This window comes from Bos javanicus, chromosome 27 (assembly GCF_032452875.1).
Source record: "Bos javanicus breed banteng chromosome 27, ARS-OSU_banteng_1.0, whole genome shotgun sequence".
Taxonomy (NCBI): domain Eukaryota; kingdom Metazoa; phylum Chordata; class Mammalia; order Artiodactyla; family Bovidae; genus Bos; species Bos javanicus.
The window spans coordinates 36,755,433-36,775,406 of NC_083894.1; the positions used below are offsets into that span (position 1 = coordinate 36,755,433).

A 19,974-nucleotide genomic window follows, 5' to 3' on the forward strand; every position below is an offset into this window, starting at 1 on the left:
CCCACCAGGTTCAAGTGCATCATCAAAGCCAACTGCACATCTTTGGGAAGTTACCCTAAGACTCAGGATCATCATTTAAAAAATGGAGATAAGCTTTACAAGGACACATACTAGTAGTGCTCAGAGCTACTTTAGACAAGCTGTCTTTACCATATAAGTTACATATCAGCTCACTTATCCCTCCCCCCCATTTATCTTATTGCTTTGGTTTTCTTAGTTTCTACAGAATCATTACTTCAGGTAATATCATGAGCCAGCTACTCCAGGCCATGTCTGAGCAATCCTACAGGAACACTTCCCAGCCAGTGTTGTGTTTGTGTAAAAAGAGCTGCAAGACATGTAGTCCTGGACAAATACTGACCTGAAGCAAAGGGTTTACTAGAAATAAATTTGATATTAGCATCACTTTCTCACCATCACTTTTTCTAAAAACTATGAAATATCCATAGCATAAAATTTACCATTTTAACATTTTTGGGTGTACAGTCTGGTGCAACATTAAGTACATCCACATTTCCATTAATTTTTAAAAAGAAGACCAGCAAGGTAGGAACAGGAATTTTTTTTAGGGGATGGGGAATGGAAGTAGTAGGACTAAAAAAGTATAGTTACCAGTAGTAACCTGAAAATAAACAAAGGAAATGGCTACATTAGAGAAAATTCTGTTCAATAGAACTTAGAGGATACTATTTTAATCTATGATGATATAAGACAGAATTTTGCAAAAGTGCCACATTCTTTACTTTACAAAATAAATTTTTAGTTTCCTAGTTACATATCTCAAAATATAACACAATAAAATTCTGGAAAATCATGCACAATAAAGCAAAAAACTTAAGTCATCACTACGTTAAAACTATTGATTATACAAAAACACGAGACTGAAGAAAATGCAAGTTGTCTACTAGATTTGAAATTGAGTGAATTTATTTTTAAAAGCCCAAATAGTCAGTACATAAAAGTTATAGGTTTATGCACCAAGCGTGGATGTGATTCCTCTGAATTCGCCCAGCAAAGCACAGCAGCTCAGTGTGACCCCAGCAAGGACGCCACACAGCACAAGGCGGGAAGTTCCAGCAACGATGTGAACAACTAGTTTGGGACCCAAGTCATATATCAGCCCCTTCTTTTCATCTTTAAAGAGGAAACGACAACCAGTCTAATCACCGGATTTTTAGCTATGCCATAAAATTTAACTTATTTTGAGGTACTGTTCCCCTTTTAATTAGAAATTTACTACTCGTTGAGTAAGACATATTACAGATACAATTCAGGAACAGATTTGAAGCAAGTCCAATTTACACGAGTCTGACCTTATTCGAGAGCCACTTCTAAGCACTTAGTCATTTAACTGTATTTACTGAGTGCTTATTTTAAGCACTCAGCATACACAATTAGCAAAACAGGCCAGGTCTGTAGACAGTGCACTCCAGTAAAGGGTTATTAATTATCTTCTTTACGCTAAGTCTCATCCACCCATTAACTAAAGACACACATAATGGCCGAGAAAGGACTAGGCAAAAAGAACAATTTCCAAACAGCAAGATTACTATCTGCTGAGGCAAAAACAGGTGCTATGGGGGAACTGGGAAAAAACACTCTGAAAAAAGGACAGAGAAGTAAGGCAGAAGGTGAGTATGAGCACACTGGACACAGCTCTTCGGGGGCTGCAAGTCGTTCTGCACTTGCTCGGTGGGTCATCTGCCCCTCACCCTCTCTGCTGGAGGTTTTGCAGCTACTACTGCTGTATCTTTCAAAACCAGGAAACTACAACAAGCAACCGCTCTGTGAAACATACCATCAGCATCATCTGACTCTTCGTCATCGTCTTCATCTTTAGACTTCCTCTTAGAATCAGACCGACACCTGAGAACGTCCTGGGAGGCCAAGCGATGGAAGTACCCTCGAGAGAAGAGTTCACTCTCATCCTCTTCTTCCTCCTCCTCATCAATCTCGAACGTTGGCTCTAATCTCGGCATCGGCCTCTCGGAGTCGGAGTCTTCAAAAGGCTCGTCCAAGACCTCCGTGGTCTCAGAAATGGTCTCTGTGACAACACTGCTATTGTGGTGTTTGCGTTTTCGGACTCTCCTTCTTCGGTGAAGAATTGGTTTCTATTTGAGAGAGAAAGAAGCATTTTATTTACAGTAATGAACACCGTCATTTTCATTAATAACACGATTAATAGTTTTTAAACCTGACACAATTAGCACGTATCAAATGAGTGCTGTTTGCCAAAAGACATTTTGAACATTATTTCAAAATACCATAGTTAAGATACTATATATACATAAAGTGTCATAGATACAAAAAGGATCACTGAAAACAACTTTGTAAAAGAACAGAGGAAAGAGTGGATGTTATCATTCCCCTACTAACAGTCCAGGTACATTTAGTACCCTAGGGAGCAGCCTATTTCAATATTGAAATGACACAAAGGCTAGTCTCTTCTCTTTTCCTCAAAAGAGAAAAGAAGAAATAAAACACCGTACATCTCACAGCTCCACTGTGCGTGTCAGCAGAACCACCAGGAAGGCCGCCTTCCACTGTCATGCACTATCCACAGAGAGCTACAGTGGAGCCTGGGAATGTGGAGTCGGGATAGATCTCCTTGGTGTTAGCGAGCATTTCAGAAATAAAACAAGTCTGGTGTTGGGACGTGGCACATTAGGCATACTTCTGTACTAGGGTTGATCTAACATCTTAAATCACATAATAGATATCACAAAATGATATCATATATTACCAAAGCTGATCTAATTCAATCCCCTCAGTCTACAGAGGCCAGAAAGGTTATAGGACTTGCTTTAAGGTCACGTCCAGTCAGTAAAGAAGTGGCTATAAAATTATTGGCAATTCCTAGTCAAGTGAATTTCTTTAAAACTTTACAAGCATCCTGTACATGTACTCACTGCCTGTTATAATACTCTCTTTTTACACAGGGAAATAGCATAATTTTATTTTGTAAAAAGGCAACATAAGCCCAGGATGGCAAAGATATATTCTTCACAGTCACGTAATGAACAACAGGTTAATCAATTTTTCTCCACTTCAAACTTACTAGTCTTTCTAGTTGAGAACACAGTTTTTCAAACGAGGTTAAACATGGCCCTACTCTGAGGAGAAATGGCTAATCCGAGGACTGGGGCGTGAAAGTAAGTATCTATGAGGCCACACGGATATGTCAAGAAACAGGAAAAAATGGGTAACTCTACTGAACAGAATTCAAGTAATTAACACAGATATTCTGCTCTTCAGGAGCAGTGTAGAACTTCCTGCATCTTAGGTATGGGCTGCAGGCAGTAACCTCCCTCCAAAGAGTACAGTACAGAAAGGGGTCTGAAACGGCAGTAACTCAAGAGTGAAGAGACCTGACAAGTCTGGCACCTGGAAGTCAGGCGACTTGGGCTGACATCAACACCAACAGTGAGAAGTCACACGGACAGCAGATGCCCTTGTATTTGGTCCTGGTACAGCCTGATGGCAGATACCCTTCTATGATGTGACGAGAATGGCACTTTACCTCTGTGGCCTTCTTCCCAAAACACTTCACCCCATTTTAATACCATAAGGGGCATTCTACAGTATATCTAGCAAGTACTCCTCAAAACTGACAAGGTCATCAAAAACAAGGAGTCTGAGAAACTGTCACCAATAACCAGGGAGCCTAAAAAGACATGACAACTAAATGCAAGGTACGTGGTGTGCTGGGTGGCATCCTGGGGAAACGGGGGGAAATCTGAACCAAGTATGGGCTCCAGTTAATGAAGTGCTTGTGCTGGTTCCCGATTTGTGACCAGTGTGTAGCATCAAGGGAGGAGGTCAGTAACAGGGGAGGCGGGGTGTGGAGAATATAGGAACTCTTCATACTTTCTTTGCAATAGATCTGTGAATCTAAAACTGCTCCTAAAATGGAAAGCTCTTTTTTCTCTGATAAATAGCCCTATCTTTTTTTTTTTTCCCCCAAGGCTCTGCTAAGGAGAAGAATGATTTTATTGCTCTGCGTGAAAGCTGCCACCTCTCTAGTCCAGGGTGGCTCATCCAGAGAGCTGACACGCTTCGGCCTGGCAGCAATGTTTAAAGTTCACGCCACAGTTTGGGAGGTCTGTGGTATACGGTTTAACAGAATCTGTGACTACCACCTCATAGCATTCAGTAATAACCTATCATTCAAAGTTTGCAAGATGAAGAAACATAGTTTAGAAAATACGTTGAAAACAAAGTTAAGTGAAACCACAGAGGGTTGAAGAGGACAGAGACCCAGGCAGGACACAGCGCTGTGCAGGGCGAGGGGACAGGCGTCACTCTGCGTACTGGGGCACTGTCCCGCCCACTCTCCATGCACCTGTGGAGTGTGTGCCTCTCCTTTTCTAGTAGAAACATTTCTAACCCGTGCTTTTGGCCTCGTGATTGTGGAATCTCAGCTTCCCAACCAGGGTTTGAACCCATGGTCCCCACAGTGGAAACTCAAAGTCCTAACCACTGAACACCAGGGAAGTCCCTGGGGGGTTTTTTCAATCCCTAATAAGTCATAGTTCGAAATCAAACCAGCAAGCTGAAAACAGCCTGTCAGCCCTTAAATAAGTGTATGACTTCCAGGTGAGCACTCATGAACCAGAGGAGCCAGGTGCACACGACACGTGCTCACTGGAAGATCACAGGCCAGGAGACACTGGGCATGCAGCTGAAAGGCTAACACCTGTGGACTCCTGCCCCGATCTCTCAGAGCTCCGGGCCGGGGCAGGGCGGGGCGGCCCCACCTTCCGCTTCAGCGTGGGCTTGGTGAGCACCGGGGGTGAGCTGGACCGGGGGCTCTCGGGCTCCCCGTCCTCCTCGCTGCTCTCGCTGCAGCCCCGCACCGCGGGGCGGTCCCCGTCAGCGTAGCGGCCTTCGCAGTAGCGACCCTCGCTGTAGCGACGGGGCAGCCGGTCGTGGGCGTCGGGCAGCCCGCACTTCAGCGGCTCAGGGCTCTTCTTCGGCGGGCCTCGCCAGAGCTCGAGCCCCTCGCCGGGTCTCCTCTTGGGCCCGTCTGGCTTCCCGTCCTGGTTCGGCTGCTCCTGGGAGGCTGCCGAAGGCTCCTCGTTCTCCATGTACTGCTCTTGGGAAGGTTCTGACTTTTCCTCACAGTCTCCGTACTGCTCCTGGGGGGCTGACGTCTCCTCCAAGAGCAGTTTCGGGTCCTTATCACCAAAGCGTTCCTGGGCTTTTCTGTTCTTCCTCCCCCAGCGGCCTCGCCGAGACGGCTGACTGTTGGCAGGAAGACTGTCACGGGGAAGGACCTGTTTGCTCAATCGAGTGGTATTGGCTGGTGTCGCAACTTCTGGTTTCTTTTCACTTTCTACTGAAGTGTAAGAATCCTGTTCTTTGTTCTCTCGAGATGCAGACTTCCCCACCTGATTTTAGGAAATAAAACCATGCTGGTTAATTTTCAGTCTTATTTGGTTATATCTCCTATTCTGGACTTTTAAATGTTGGGGTAAGAAAACAGAGCTTCAAAGATGACATTATTTCATACTTAACATAAATATCTCTTGTGTGATATGCAATGTTTTAAAAGCTGTATGGGTAAAATCCATACCAATTATGTGAAATATTATTATTATATCCCCGTTTTACAAATGAGGTAACTGAGGCACAGAACGTGTAAGTAACCTGCCCCAGGCCATGCAATAGCAAATGAAGAAGCTGGGATGTAAACCCAAACAGTGATCCAAGAGCCAGTACTCTTAACCACTGTGCAAACAATAAACAAAGTGACTAATATTTTCCTTAAGTGTTAGTCACTCAGTTGTGCCCAACTCTTTGTGACCCCATGGACTGCAGCCCACCAGGCTCCTCTGTCCATGAGATTTTCCAGGCAAGGATACTGGAGTGGGTTGCCATTTCCTTCTCCAGGGGATCTTCCCAACCCAGGGATTGAAGCCCGGTCTCCTGCACTGCAGGCAGATTCTTTACCTAGTGAGCTACAAGGGAAGCCTTGTATTATTTTCCTTATAATCTAGTAAATGTTAAATGACACAGTTCATGAAATTTATCAGAAATTTATAAACAGAGAGGAGACAAACTCTGGGGCATGGGCAAGAGAAAGAGGATAATCAAAAAATGAAAGAAAATTTCTGGAATGATTTTGACTTATTTTATTCTGAATACTTAATTTTACTTGGAAAATTACACTAAACAGGGGGCATTGAAACTATTTCTATCAAAAGAGAACACAGAGTTTTAAAGGATGAAAGCACTGCTTTAAAAAAAAAGGACAGAGAACAGTATGCATCACATGAAGAAAAATGTTGAAAATGACGTAGGACCTTCACTAACCCTTTAATGTCGAAAGACACGGAGCCGCTCAGTGCTCTATTAGAAAATATGCACTGCTTACATTATTTCCTTAATGTTTTAAGGAAAATGAATCTTCATTTTAAACAACGGTCAGATTTAAATTTAATTCAGATTCCTCAATTTCTATACAGCTTCAAACTTAGCTCTTATAGGCACTCTTGATAAATACTCATAACTAACACAATGTAACAAATCTGAACGTTTCCTAATGATACAAGGCTTGAAAATATACAAATAAGTAAACAAACCCAGTCTTCCTGAAATTTCTATCACTGAAATAAACTTGGAAATTCTACTGTGAGTTTATAGTACTGGTTTTAGATCCCATTATATGTAAATCACAAACACGCCTGAAAACCAACACGCGCTCTTCCGTTACCAACACCGGGAACCGCCCGTGCCCTTACACTTGGCTCCAATTCTTCCTGGCTCTGACGCTCTTCCGGCTCTCTCTCCTCCTCCTCCTCTTCCTCCTCCTCCTCCTCTTCCTCCTCCTCCTCCTCCTCCTCTGAGACAACAGAATTGGAGACTATGACAGGAGTCCAGCGCAAACACTCGGGATCTACATCTACAGGCCGCAGATTCAGCTGAAGCTTTGCCATGTGATCCTGGATAAGCTTTTCCCGGCGGATAATCACAAATCTGAAACCAGAGAAAAGTTTATAGCAATCAACGACGTACCAGGAGTACCAAACAATGAATATGGAGCTACACTCCCAGAAACCCTAGAAATGAGAGCAGATAAATGCTTCAAAAAAGCCTGCCTGGAAAGACACCACCGAGATGGCTCAGAAACACGAAGGTGGATAAAGACTTCACACTCAACTAGAACGATGGAAGCTGTTTCAGTCACTTCCTGGCTCACACTTCCCACCTCTGAAATTTCTGCTATTCTCTTGCATTCTGTCTTTTATTCTCCATTGTCCTGGCCCAAATGCCTCCTTTCTTTGTGACCTTTTCTCCATCACACTAGACAGGTAAGCTGTCTTTTCTCTGACCTGTAGCTCATCCTGTGCCATCTGTACGGAAATTAATCAAAGGTGTATTTTAGTTGATACTATTTCTGCAGCTGTTACTTGTATGATGAAGGTACTCCCAATAAGTAACAGATTCAGTAGCTTAGGTCCGAAAGTTAGACAGAAGACCAGAAAAAACGTTTTTTAAAAAATGATCACTAGTATAAAATATATAAAGGAAATGGAGTCTCAGGATCACCAAGTACACCACTTACGTCAGTTCATGCACTTTAACTGATAATCCGGCTGCCCGATCCAAACACCTCCACCCAATCACCTTCCAAAGGTGATGCAAAGGGATGTAACACTCACTGGTCACTCCGGAAGTCCAGCATGCGCAGGTGGTGCAGTGTGGAAGTGATGTCTTGAGGGCAGATTCCAGTCAACTTACTCAACTTCTTAATGCTGATCTGCTTATCATTTTGGTGATAAAGGCACTCCAATATTACACTTTTCCAGTAAGCCATGTAGGAAAGGCGACCTAGATCGGATAATGGTTTCTCTGGAGACCCTGCTTGGCCTTCACGCTTTGATAACAAATAACCTAAAGAAACCCCCAAATCACAAATATGTCAGAGAGCCTTAAAGATAGCAGTTTACAAAAATAACAAGCCCTTCTTCCATAATCAATCCAGGTATTATAGGCTATCATTTCAGAGGCTAATTCCTTCAAGAACAAAATTACAAAATTACTTGAAAACAAATTTGCAAGAAGATTACACAATTTATACACGCTGGAAATCAAATTAGTATTACTTTGTCTATAGTTAATATAAATCACATTGTTAGAATATTCAAGCTGTTAAAAATCAGGACTTCATATTAAAAGGCTGCACAGATAAGATCGAGGCAAGACGCTTTTTGCCCATGGATGGAGGAGCCTGGTGGGCTGCATTCCATGGGGTCGCTACAAGTCAGTCTCGACTGAGCGACTTCACTTTCACTTTTCACTTTCATGCAATGGAGAAGGAAATGGCAACCCACTCCAGTGTCCTTGCCTGGAGAATCCCAGGGACGGTAGAGCCTGGTGGGCTGCTGTCTATGGGGTCGCACAGAGTTGGACACGACTGAAGCGACTTAGCAGCAGCAGCAGCATGATGAGGGAAACCATCCTTGCATGTTTTACTTGGGCCACTAGATGGCAACAGAACTATTTGTCTGCACAATATAAGACTGCCTTCAGTTTTTACATAATCCTATTAAGACTGTGGTTCTATGAGGGACCTATATGACGATTTCTCACTTCAATGGAAATGCTCCTCACAATCACCCATCACCCAAATTCATGATAAGCAAGAATGCAGCATGCCAGCATCACTGTGTGGTGCTATCACTCTGTCTTCTTGTCTAATGCATGGAACAGGAAAAGAAAGGAATAAACTCTAAGGGAAAGTATCAAAAATGGAGATGGCAGAAAAAGGTAGCATTTTGTCATCAAAGAAAATATCCATCTAAGAATGGTGAAGTGGGAAAACACATCACATCAGGAACAGTTTTAAAATAAAAACAAATACTATAATCATACAGACTGTTGTTTGTATAGCTCCAAAAAAAATGACTGAAAATATTCTTCCTAACTCTGCTACTTAATGGCATAACACATCCAATCACGAGTCCTATTTCAAAACAATATACTGATACTAAAGGAAACTATGTGTTTTATCCTCTACTACTAGTTGGAAGAAAAAAACAGGAAAATGTAAAAAATAACCACATATGGTGGTTATATTGTGTCACATATTGGCACATATTTCCAATTAAATATGGTTAGGGACACAGTCCAGAGAAGGCAATCGCACCCAACTCCAGTGTTCTTGCCTGGAGAATCCCAGGGACGGGGGAGCCTGGTGGGCTGCAGTCCATGGGGTCGCTAGGAGTCGGACACAACTGAGCGACTTCCCTTTCACTTTTCACTTTCATGCATTGGAGAAGGAAATGTCAACCCACTCCAGTGTTCTTGCCTGGAGAATCCCAGGGACGGGGGAGCCTGGTGGGCTGCTGTCTATGGGGTCGCAGAGACAGACACAACTGAAGCGACTTAGCAGCAGCAGTAGGGACACAGTCTAAGGCTAAGTAGAGTAAGGTTCACTGGTCCATGTGAGAGAATTAACACTAGAAATGTAACCATCTGATATTTAGAAGAACTGCCTCTCAGAGTCCTTTTAACCATTACTTCTGAAAGTATTCCTTTAAATATTACTATTTTGAGCGAATACCTGAGGGAAGATATTCCCTCAAATATCACTATTTCATAATCAATAGAAGGCATGTGTGCTCAGTCGTGTCTGACTCTTTGCGACTGCTTGGACTGTAGCCAGCCAGGCTCCTCTGTCCACAGAATTTTCTAGGCAATAATACTGGAGTGGGTTACCATTTCCTTCTCCAGCAATCAATAGAAAATTTACCTCAAATACACATTTACTTTCAAAGCAAGATTATCAATGTATAAAACAAAATGCAAGTTCCACATGACCTTTTTAGAACAGTTAGCTTTCAATTTTTAACTCAAATTACATTATCTACCCTATCATTTACTTCTATCATTTTTAAAGGTGCATCGCATATTTTGAATCACTAGGTAAAGCCTGTAACTAAACCGTGCTGCACACATTTCTCAGATAACTGGGTAAGAAAAATAGGGCAGGTGCTGCACTTCTTTATTAGTGCTAATTTAAGTAGTTCTACGCTTTTTCATATTGTGAGACAGAATTATTGCATAAAATAAAACTAAGTTCCACTGTAAATTAATAGCTGCAAATTAAAACTATTTGCTATAAATCACATAGAAACTCATATCTAATATTAGCAATTTAAAAATACTTCATGTCCAACCAAAAGAAAGTCCACAAGAAGATACAACGAGCAGTTACGTTACTATAATCCTTACTGAAATCGATGAGAAACCTCCCATAGCCCTTGCGTTGGTACTGGGGAAGAATCATTATACAGGAAACGTTATATTTCTGTTGACAGTGCTTTTCCTGGTAGAAAAAACAAAAGCCTAGTTTTAAAACAACAGGCTGCTAAGCTAAACACTAATGTTAATTTTTAAGAAACAAAGATTAACAGTCAAAACCACAGCCCTGGTCCTTTGGGATTAGCAATGCACATCAAGAAAAAAATACCCCTCTGAGAGGGGGAGGACAGTGTTAAGCCCCTGGCACTCTCCACAAAGCAACCATCCCCAGGGAAAAACATAAACCAAAGTGACACCACCCAACACCACCTGCAACTTGAAAACAGTATGTCAGCGCCTGAGATGAGCAGAGGAATCCCAGTCCTGACCATCTGCAAAGCTACAAATGGTGCCGTCAATGTGGCCCCTAGAAGTGGGACAGTTCATCACCGACTTCCAAGTTCCTTTTATTGTAGCTCCTGCTTTGGCGCTACATACGGTGGGTATAAATACACCTCTATAAATCAAAGCAATATATTTTAAATTATACTGAACTACTGAAACGGCCTACTAACAACTAGGGCTTTTCACTTAACTATTTTTATATAGTTAGATTTTATCATGGGCTTTCTTAAATAAAACTGCATCTTTTATGTTGTCTGACAACAGAAGAAACTTTTTTTTCTCTCCAAGAGAATGGAATTGAAGGAGAGAAAGTATCCTTTAATAAAAAATGGCTTCTTAAAAATTCTTACTTCTATGCCTAAAATTCAAATTGGGAAGAGAAGATTTAAACAGAGAAAGAACTCAGGTAATGACTCTGTTTATTTCACAAGTTCTGCCTATCATCACCATGGGAGTAGAAGCCATGGCAAAGCTTTCCCTCTGGGGTGTGAGCAGCAGTTTTATGTTCCCAGCAGAGAACAGCCCTCTGAACGTTACTAGGCACCTGCTGGCACCTGCTAAGTGTCTCGGCGGTCCTCCTGCTTCCCTTTCCAGAAAGCCACACGGCACCCAGAAGGGTGCGCCCTGTACTGCCTCCTAGGGACAACCAAAAGCTGTTTCGTATTTCCATATGAATTCAAGACAAACTTCAGCTGCTATACTTACTTTAGAAAAGTAGCCAACAAGGTGGCAGCCCTTGACATCATTCTGGGTTAGAACATAAAAAAGAAATGGCTCCACGTCATAATAGAGTGTTTTGTGGTCAAGAAACAACTTTGCCAAGAGACACAGGTTCTGACAATAAATGGTACTCACATTCCCATCAACCTAGAGGAAAAAAACAGACAAAACGGTCAGCGAGGTGTCTCTTTAATTCTAGAATAACACACGTCAGCAAAGAGTGCCTGTGAGTACCCACAGTCCAGCCCAGGAGGAGCTGGCAACTCTCAGAACAGAATGGATCTGGAAGCTGTCCCTTGAAATGGCAGAGTACAGTGTCTGCTACTTTAAGACAACTAAATACACAAAACACTGCACTTCAACAAAGCACAAAAAAAGGCTAGACAAGGAGGTGATGGCCATTTTCAAAACAGCATTTGCTTTTACAAAAAGACTGACTACAGGAATCCTTCAGATGGCAAGCTGATCTGATGCATTTTTTACAGTATTTAATTCAACAAAAGATCTAAATGTAACCTCTTCTAAAATACATCTGTTAAGCAAAACAAAGTAAAACAACAGTTTAACTTGTGCCAGCAGCCAGAAGCAATGTAATCAGACTGCCAAAATGAGGTTTCCCCCTAAATAAAGCTCCTTGAGGGATTATTATCTTTTGTCAAAAGCAAGGAGCAGGTTCCCTGGGCGGCAACCTGGCAAGTGAGGTATTTCGTGGGCTCTGGTTGGCCAGGATCAGGAGCGCGAGGCTGTATGGTCCCAGCACCCCTGCAGCGAGTGCTCCTCTATGACCGCTTACATCAGACCCAAAGACACTGACATTTTAAGACTGCAACTTCTGCAAACTCCGTGACAGTCCAGAGGTTAGCACTCTGTACTTTCACTGCTGAGGGTCTGGGGTTCAACCAGGCTGGGGAACTAAGATCCCAGAAGCCACATTGTGTGGCCACACACAAAAAAAAGACTGCCACTTCTTTAGCAATTTAATGTACAAAACACCTTTTCCCTCCCTTAAAGGTCAAGAGCTCCTCTATTCCTCACCTAAAATAAAAGCTCTGGGAAGATTAAGAAAGTGAGAGATGGAGCAGATCCTGACAACCTGAAAGTCTATCATCATCGGAATTAACAGAACTGAGCACATGGTACGTACTCAGTTAGTAGCTGGGCAATCAGACCGGAACTGAGATCAAGAACTTAAAAACCACTATTAACAACACAGAATCACAGATGTAGCCTAAGTCAAACAATCACGATGAAGTCAGGAAATATTACTAGGATTTACTACAGCTGTTACATATATACCTCTACACAATATTCCTTTAAACAGAGCAGTAGAAATCTGTTAAGTGCCACATTTCATAGAGTCTAAGACACAATCTTATCACATCCATACAAAAGTAAAATCTGTTGGCATTAAAAAATCAAATGGAGTCATATATATCATAATTTTCAGTATTTTTACCTTCTGAGTGGAACGTAAAATATGTTACAACTGATGTCTTTGATTCAATGAAATACAAAATAGTTTATTCAGAGACCAAGTTTGTGAACTGGTACCACTTAGACTGACCTAATTCTGATTCTCCCCTATAGAGCTGAACTACTGACTCCATAGTGAGTGAACCATAGTAAAACATTTCCAAAACAAATCAAGCTGTGCAATCGGATAAAGCATGGGCAGCGGCGGGGGGTGGGGGGGGAGGGAGGTGGGGGGTGGGGGGGGTTGGGTGGTGTTGGGGGGCTGTATTTGAAACGGATAGGAAGACAACTACTAAACATCTTCTACTTTACCTCAAAAACAGAAATGTTATTCTTTCTATAAATCTCATTAGCAGGAGGATGGAACCAACCACACTTCTTCATATGCTGCTGCAGAATAGTTCTACTTTTCATATATTTTAGACAGAATTCACAGAGATATAATTTAGGCAGCCTGTAAAAAAAAACAATTACACAAACTTTATGTAAGACTTTAAACTTCCACTCTTATTCTTACTCATTACTACCCAGGTAAAAAGGTAAGGAATGTATCATTATCCCCATTAATCAAATTTTTAAAAAAGGAAACACAAAACTCAAAGATAAAACTAATCTGGATAATAGGATCCAACTAATCGATAGCAAGAGGGCAGGGGTGGGAAATCAATTCACACAATCCAGGGATCTTCCTAGTAAACTAATCTTTGTTGTCTTTTAAAGTTACCCACCAGAAAGCCATGAAAATCTCACCTTCTCTCCTCCTTGATAATCTCCAGTAAGTAAAAAAAGTAAAGTCTACCTTGGGAACACACCAGAAAGTGAAGACTTTGTTAAGCTGTACAGTCTTTCTTCCTTTATCAGATCACTCACTCATTACTTTCAGAAAATGAACACGGACTGAACACTGTCAGGCCCTGTGCCAGGTACACCAGGTACAGAGGCTGAGCATGATGGACATATAGTGGGGACTGTAAAAGCAGATTCTGTACATATTTTTAAGTATAAAACTGTAATATGGAAAACGTTTTTTCAAGTTAGGACATGCTACACTACCTCCTTCCTTCTGCTCCGAAATTCTGGCTTTCTCTCCAGTCAAATATGACATTAAATCCTGCACCTCAAAGGTCTATTTTCAATGACTGAAATAAAATTTCTAATTATTTCTTCATCTATATTGTTACTTTTTATATAATAATTTTTCAATACACTTGCTTTTTAGCAGTAGGACTTCTCCCTTACACAGTCTCTGTGATAAGGAGCCAGGCAATAAAGTGGTTCTGTGTGCACGTGTGCTCAGCCATTTCTGACTCTTTGAGACCTGATGGCCACAGCCCACCAGGCTCCTCTGTCCATGGGGTTATCCTGGGAAGAATACTGGAGTGGGCTGCCACTTCCTCCTCCAGGGCATTTTCCCAACTCAGGGATCTAACCCGAGTCTCCTGCCTCTCCTGCAATGCAGACAGATTCTTCACCACTGAAAAAGCCACAGAAGGAACATAACCTAAACGCCAGTGGCTTCTGTAAGTATTTTAGTCTGGACTGAGAAGACTGCATGGCTCTCTCTGATAAACACATATCCCATGTATCCTCAGCACAGAGGCTCTCCTGTACCCTGAATTGTGTCCAAAACTGGTAAGCATGCTAAGATCTGATACTATAACAAAAACTGTACATACAAAAATACTGGGTGATACAATGACAAGAAATATAATCCAAATATATCTTCTCTCATATAAATACGTACTGAGGCTGAAGGAAATTGGGAAAAAAAAACACCTCTGTTTATATATTTTGGGTATTAATCCCTTATTGATCACATCATTTGCAAGCATTTCCTCCCATTCAGGAGGTTGTCTTTCCATTTTGTCAATGGCTTCCCTTGCAGTACAAAAGGTTTTAAGTTTAATTAGGCTCCATTTACTTTTGCTTTTGTTTCCTTTGCTTTAGGAGACAGATAAAAAACCTGCTCCAATTTATATCAAAGAGTATTCCAGCTATATTTTCTTTTAGGACTTTTATGGCTTCAGGTCTTATCTTTAGGACTTTAAACCATCCTGAGTTTATTTTTTACATGATTTGAGAAAACTGTCCAGTTTCATTCTGTTACATGCAACTGTCCGATCGTCCCAATATCATTTACTGAAGAATCCAACTTTTTCCCACTGTACATTCTTGCTTTCTCCATCGCAGACTGACCATAAGAGGCGGGTTTATTTCTGGGCTATTATGTTTCATTGATCTCTGTGTGTGTGTGTTTGTGCCAGGACCACACTTTTTGATTACTGTAGCTTTGTAATACAGTCTGAAGTCAACCCTCCAGCTCTGTTTTACTTTCTCAAGATTGCTTTGGCCATTCAGGGTCTTTTGCATTTCTATACAAATTTAAAAATTTTTGTCCTAGTTCTATGAAAAATGCCCTGAGTAATTTGACAGGAATTGCACATAATGAGTAGATTGCTTTGCATGGTATCTGTCGTTTTTAACAGTAAGGTTTCCAATCAATAAACATAATGTATCTTTCCATTTGTCTCCGTCATCTTCAGTTTCTTTCATCAGTGTCCTACAGTTTTCTGAGTACAGATCTTTTACTTCCTTAGGCAGGTTTATTCCCAGGCATTTTATTCTTTTTGATGCAATGGTAAATGAGACTATTTCCTTACTTTCTGACAGTTCACTGTCAGGGTATAGAAATGCAACAGATTTCTGCATATTAATTCTGTATCCTGCCAACTTTACCAAATTCATCAGTGAGCTCCAAACGTTTTTTGTGGCTTCTTTAGGACTTTTCTATGTATAGTGTCATATTGTCTGCAAACAGTGACCATTTTACTTTTTCCTTTCCAATCTGGATTCTTTATTTCTTTTTCTTGTCTGACTGAGGTAGCCAGGACTTCCAACCTATGTTGAATTAAAGTGGTCTTGCTCCTTGTCTTATTCCTGACCTGAGACGAAATTCTTTGGGCTTTTCACAACTGAGTGTGAAATTAGCTGTGGGCTTGTCATACGTGCCGTTATTATGTGTGTTCTCTCTACGCTCCCTTTCTGGAGAGTTTCTATCACATGAATGCTGAATGTTGTCAAAAGCTTTCCGTGCATCTACTGAGATGGTCACACTATTTTTAGTGTGACCTTCAATTTGTTAATTCTGTTCTTCAGTGTGTTGTATCACACTGATTGATTTGCAGATACTGAAGAATCTTTGAATCCCCATGATAAATCTCACTTGACTATTATTTATAATCATTGCTTATGATCATTTTAATACATTGTTGCATTTAACACATTATTGCATTGGTTTGGTAGCATTTTGTTAAGGATTTTTGTATCTATGTTCATCAGTGATACTGGCCTATAATTTTCTTTTCTTGTGGTATCTTTATCTTGTTTTAGAATCAAGGAGATGCTTGCCTCACACAATGAGTTCGGGAGCACTATTTCCTCTGCAATGTTTTGGAATAGTCTGAGAAAAGACAGGCGCTACCACTTCACTAAATGTTTGGTAGAATTCACCTATAAAGCCATCTGCTCTTGAAGCTTTGTCTGCTGATAGCCGTTCTAGTACTGATTCCATGTCATTACTGGTAATTGGTCTTTTCACATCTTCTATTTCTTCCTGCTTCAGCCTTGGAAGATTGTTCATTTCTAGGAACTTCTCCATTTCTTCTGAGTTGTCCATCTGATTGACATACAGCTATTTGTCATAGTCTCTTATGATCCTTTGTATTTTAAAAGCCTTTGACTTTATTAAAATCAAGACTACTGGGATGACACTGTTAGTCTAATGGGAATCATTCAATACAACTCTAGAAAAGATCAAATATCTTTTCTAGTAATAGTACAAATGGCTGCAGTTCTCTCATTGAAAAAATATATCAAATAGGAAAAACATCAGATCACATGAAATGAAGTGCAGTTACTGAAATCAGGAACACTCCCCGACCTAAAGAACACTGCTGAGTACTGCTTTCTGCCTTCTCCTTGACAGCACCTAGGCCTGGACTATCGAGGACGCATATGGTCACTCTGACTAGCTCCATCATGCGGGTACAGCCCCACACTTGACATTTATTTTAAAGTCACCCATTACATGGATACCACAATCTCTGAAGTCAGGATTGGGCTACAGCTGTATTGGTTCCCTTACTTCTATGATAATGCAAATATTCTTCCTGTTGTGGCTTTAGAACATTGCCCAAGATAGCAGCAGTTTGTGCAGCTTTTATAATATGTCAATAGTAAAATTTTAATACAATAGAAATTACACCAAATACTCCGTAAGTCAAAGATTATGGTACAAGCCATCTGAGATCAATCTAGTTATCAATGCTATATGGAGTAGTCATGTACAGTGGCTAAAAGTTATAGCTATATGGTAAGAGAAAAGTGGGATTAAATCCTGGTTCTCCCATTTAGAAACTGTGTGGTCTTGAATATGTTTGCTGGGCCCTGGCCTGTGAGAACAAAGATAGCAATATCCACCTCACAGAATTATTCCAGAGATGTTTAGTCACTGAGTAAGCTCAGTGAATGGTAACTATGGCTATTATTTATGATTAATACTATGAATATTTTTATTCTCCTTTCATCCATTTTATTTCATCATTTAATAGTCATTTAAAGACTTAGAGGATGCTGTTCCTTAGTAATTGGGGTTGTACATAATCTAAGCATCAAGTCAAGTCAGGAACAGGATCAAAAGGTAGAGCAAGGTTCCCAAACTACTCAAATATGTGAGAATATGCCTTTTTGGGATCTTATCTTAATACGAACTTGTAGCAAAGAGGTTATTAAGAAGCTAAAGCCCTAAGCAGCTCAGGAGTAGAGAGCATTCCGTGACCACAGTTCCTCTTGCCTTCAGCCTATTTGCGTCACGTCCTTACAGGCAGAGTCAGGCCCTCTATGGACCCATCTGCCATGTGTGAGCATCACATCGCCCTGCGGGGGAAACCTCAGGTTACAACCTCTGCTTTATATTCTTCAACGTCTGAGACTTAATCATACTGCTCCAAATGAAGCTGCTTCATTGCTGTTGTTTCATTTTGTTTTTTAAAAATCATGGACGCAAGACTACTTAACATATACCACACACACAAATATCTGAATATTATAGGAGATAATACGTAATCCCACTTCCCAAATAATTTTTCCTTTTACGATCTCCTCTTTGTTTTTGCTCTTCTTCTTTGTTTTGCTTTAGGACTCGGAAATTTTTTAAAGTGTTTAGAACTTTTATTAATAAGAAAATAATTTAGAAGTAATTTAGCAGAGAATAGTCATTAACAAAGTAAAAATATAGGTTTATTATTTAGAAAGCACGTGATCTCTAAACATTATAGTCAACTCAAGTTTAAAGAACTCAGAAGTGAAACAAGTCTAAACTCAACAAAACATGTTTTTTTGAAAATGAATTAAGAAAATTAAGACTATATAGATAGAAAAAATAATTACTAAAAAACATAAATTACACAATATTATCTGCTATATTCAGGGAACCCTTCACAATGGTGACTAATGAAAAGTACAGAAAACATCTAAAATTCTACTTAGATGTATGTTACAGTTCTGCTGCTGCTTTCTGTTACAATTCCTATTAAACTTCTTAGGTTATTTATTTTTCTGCTGGCAATGTTTATTCTTTCACTGGTAACTAACTCCCTCAAACTTGATTAAGAAGTCAAATTCTAGGGACAAACTCATCAGAGCAAAATGCAACATTTTTAATCAGACTTAGTATCTTAAAACTGACAGCCTCATTCTCGTCTCCTCTGTCTCTACTCCTGACTAAATGAGCTCCGCCGCTCCTCCCGCCCTGGAGAGGAAGAGAGCAGGTGCCTGGGGCTGCACTCCCCATGGCAGCCGTTGGGCGGGACACACAGCTGAACAGGCTTTCTGTTCCAGGCGGGGCACTCTTGTGATCTGCACAGCTGGGAAAGAGCTCACTTAAAATGGTAATGATTTATTTTAAACTTCATGATGAAATTAATTCTTCAACTTTGCTGTTCTTGATTATACAATACCCTGGCTGGCCATAACTCCTGAGGAAGACATTGCACTAAACACCTGTGTTCTGTAGGTAGTTGAGGAATTTCCTTCCCTCTTTTAACATATATACATAACATATAATGTTTTTAACAAACTCAGATTGTTATTCTTCCATGAAATAAATATAATATTGCCTTAAAGGTCTAACACAGAGTTTGGAGGTAACTGATCCTACAATAAATGGCTCTCAGCTACTGTGTTTCATAAGCTTGTATGTCAGATTCCTGGGGTTTTGCTTTCTCCCCCCACCTCTCTGTCACTGAGGTCTGGGTCTCACTCCTACTTTTCTAATCTGCTTAGATTTGTAAGCCAGATTAAAGAATTAATGACTGCTTCAAATGCTAAGCCAGTGTTTAATTTTTTGACTGAATCTTATTTTTCAACTCTTTTAATTTCAACCCTAAAAGAAAAAAATAACTGACGTTACTGACCACTCACAATTTTTAAGTGATTTACATGATTCTACTCATTTAATGTTCACAATAAACCTCCTGAGGTCAGAACTATTATTATCTCTGTTTCACAGATGAGGAAACTGAAGTACCAAGTAGCTAGGTAATTTCTAAGGTTACATAGCTTATAAATGTCAGAGTTGAGTCAAGAAACAAATCTGGCTTCATTAAGCTCACTACGTTATCCCAAAAAGCTGGTGACTGATCAGTTTTTATATCTAGAAACCCAAGCCATTTATATATAATTTTATACCATTTGGCTAATTATTTCTGGGAAAACAATTTACTAAGTTTGTTAAATTATAAAAATTTAAATAAAAGGCTACTCAGTAAAACTTTATTTATAGTTAAGCATAAGAATTTCTCTTTAAAAGAAATTTTTTTGGTGTGAGATATGAAGGCCAATTTCTCATAAAGAAAAAATGTTCCCCTTTCATTCTGACCATGTGTCAGATTTCCAATCTTAAGTAATAGTTTTTGGATAGGTTACAGAAAAAAAAATTATAAAGCCAACTGAGACTAAGTGGCTGCCAAAGTATGCTGCTATTATGGACACTTAAAACCTACCAGTTTTCTTGAATGTAAAGAGATGAACTGGACTACAACAAGGTCTCCAAGATCACTTCTAGTGCTG

The 19,974-nt window shown here is 40.4% G+C and overlaps 1 protein-coding gene across 4 annotated transcripts in view; it reads right to left on the minus strand.

Annotated features, from left to right (window-relative positions):
• Positions 1-19,974, minus strand: part of KAT6A (lysine acetyltransferase 6A) — a 108,786-nt gene that overhangs the window by 5,639 nt on the left and 83,173 nt on the right. For 3 of the 4 annotated variants that reach the window (XM_061404584.1, XM_061404582.1, XM_061404586.1), the window contains 7 exons: positions 13,159-13,300; positions 11,359-11,520; positions 10,240-10,333; positions 7,665-7,896; positions 6,738-6,978; positions 4,758-5,390; positions 1,799-2,111 (listed from right to left, as the gene is read on the minus strand). In XM_061404584.1, coding sequence (XP_061260568.1) covers positions 1,799-2,111; positions 4,758-5,390; positions 6,738-6,978; positions 7,665-7,896; positions 10,240-10,333; positions 11,359-11,520; positions 13,159-13,300 — 1,817 coding nt within the window. The remainder of the gene's footprint in view (positions 1-1,798; positions 2,112-4,757; positions 5,391-6,737; positions 6,979-7,664; positions 7,897-10,239; positions 10,334-11,358; positions 11,521-13,158; positions 13,301-19,974) is intronic. The other variant, XM_061404583.1, reaches the window with a different exon arrangement.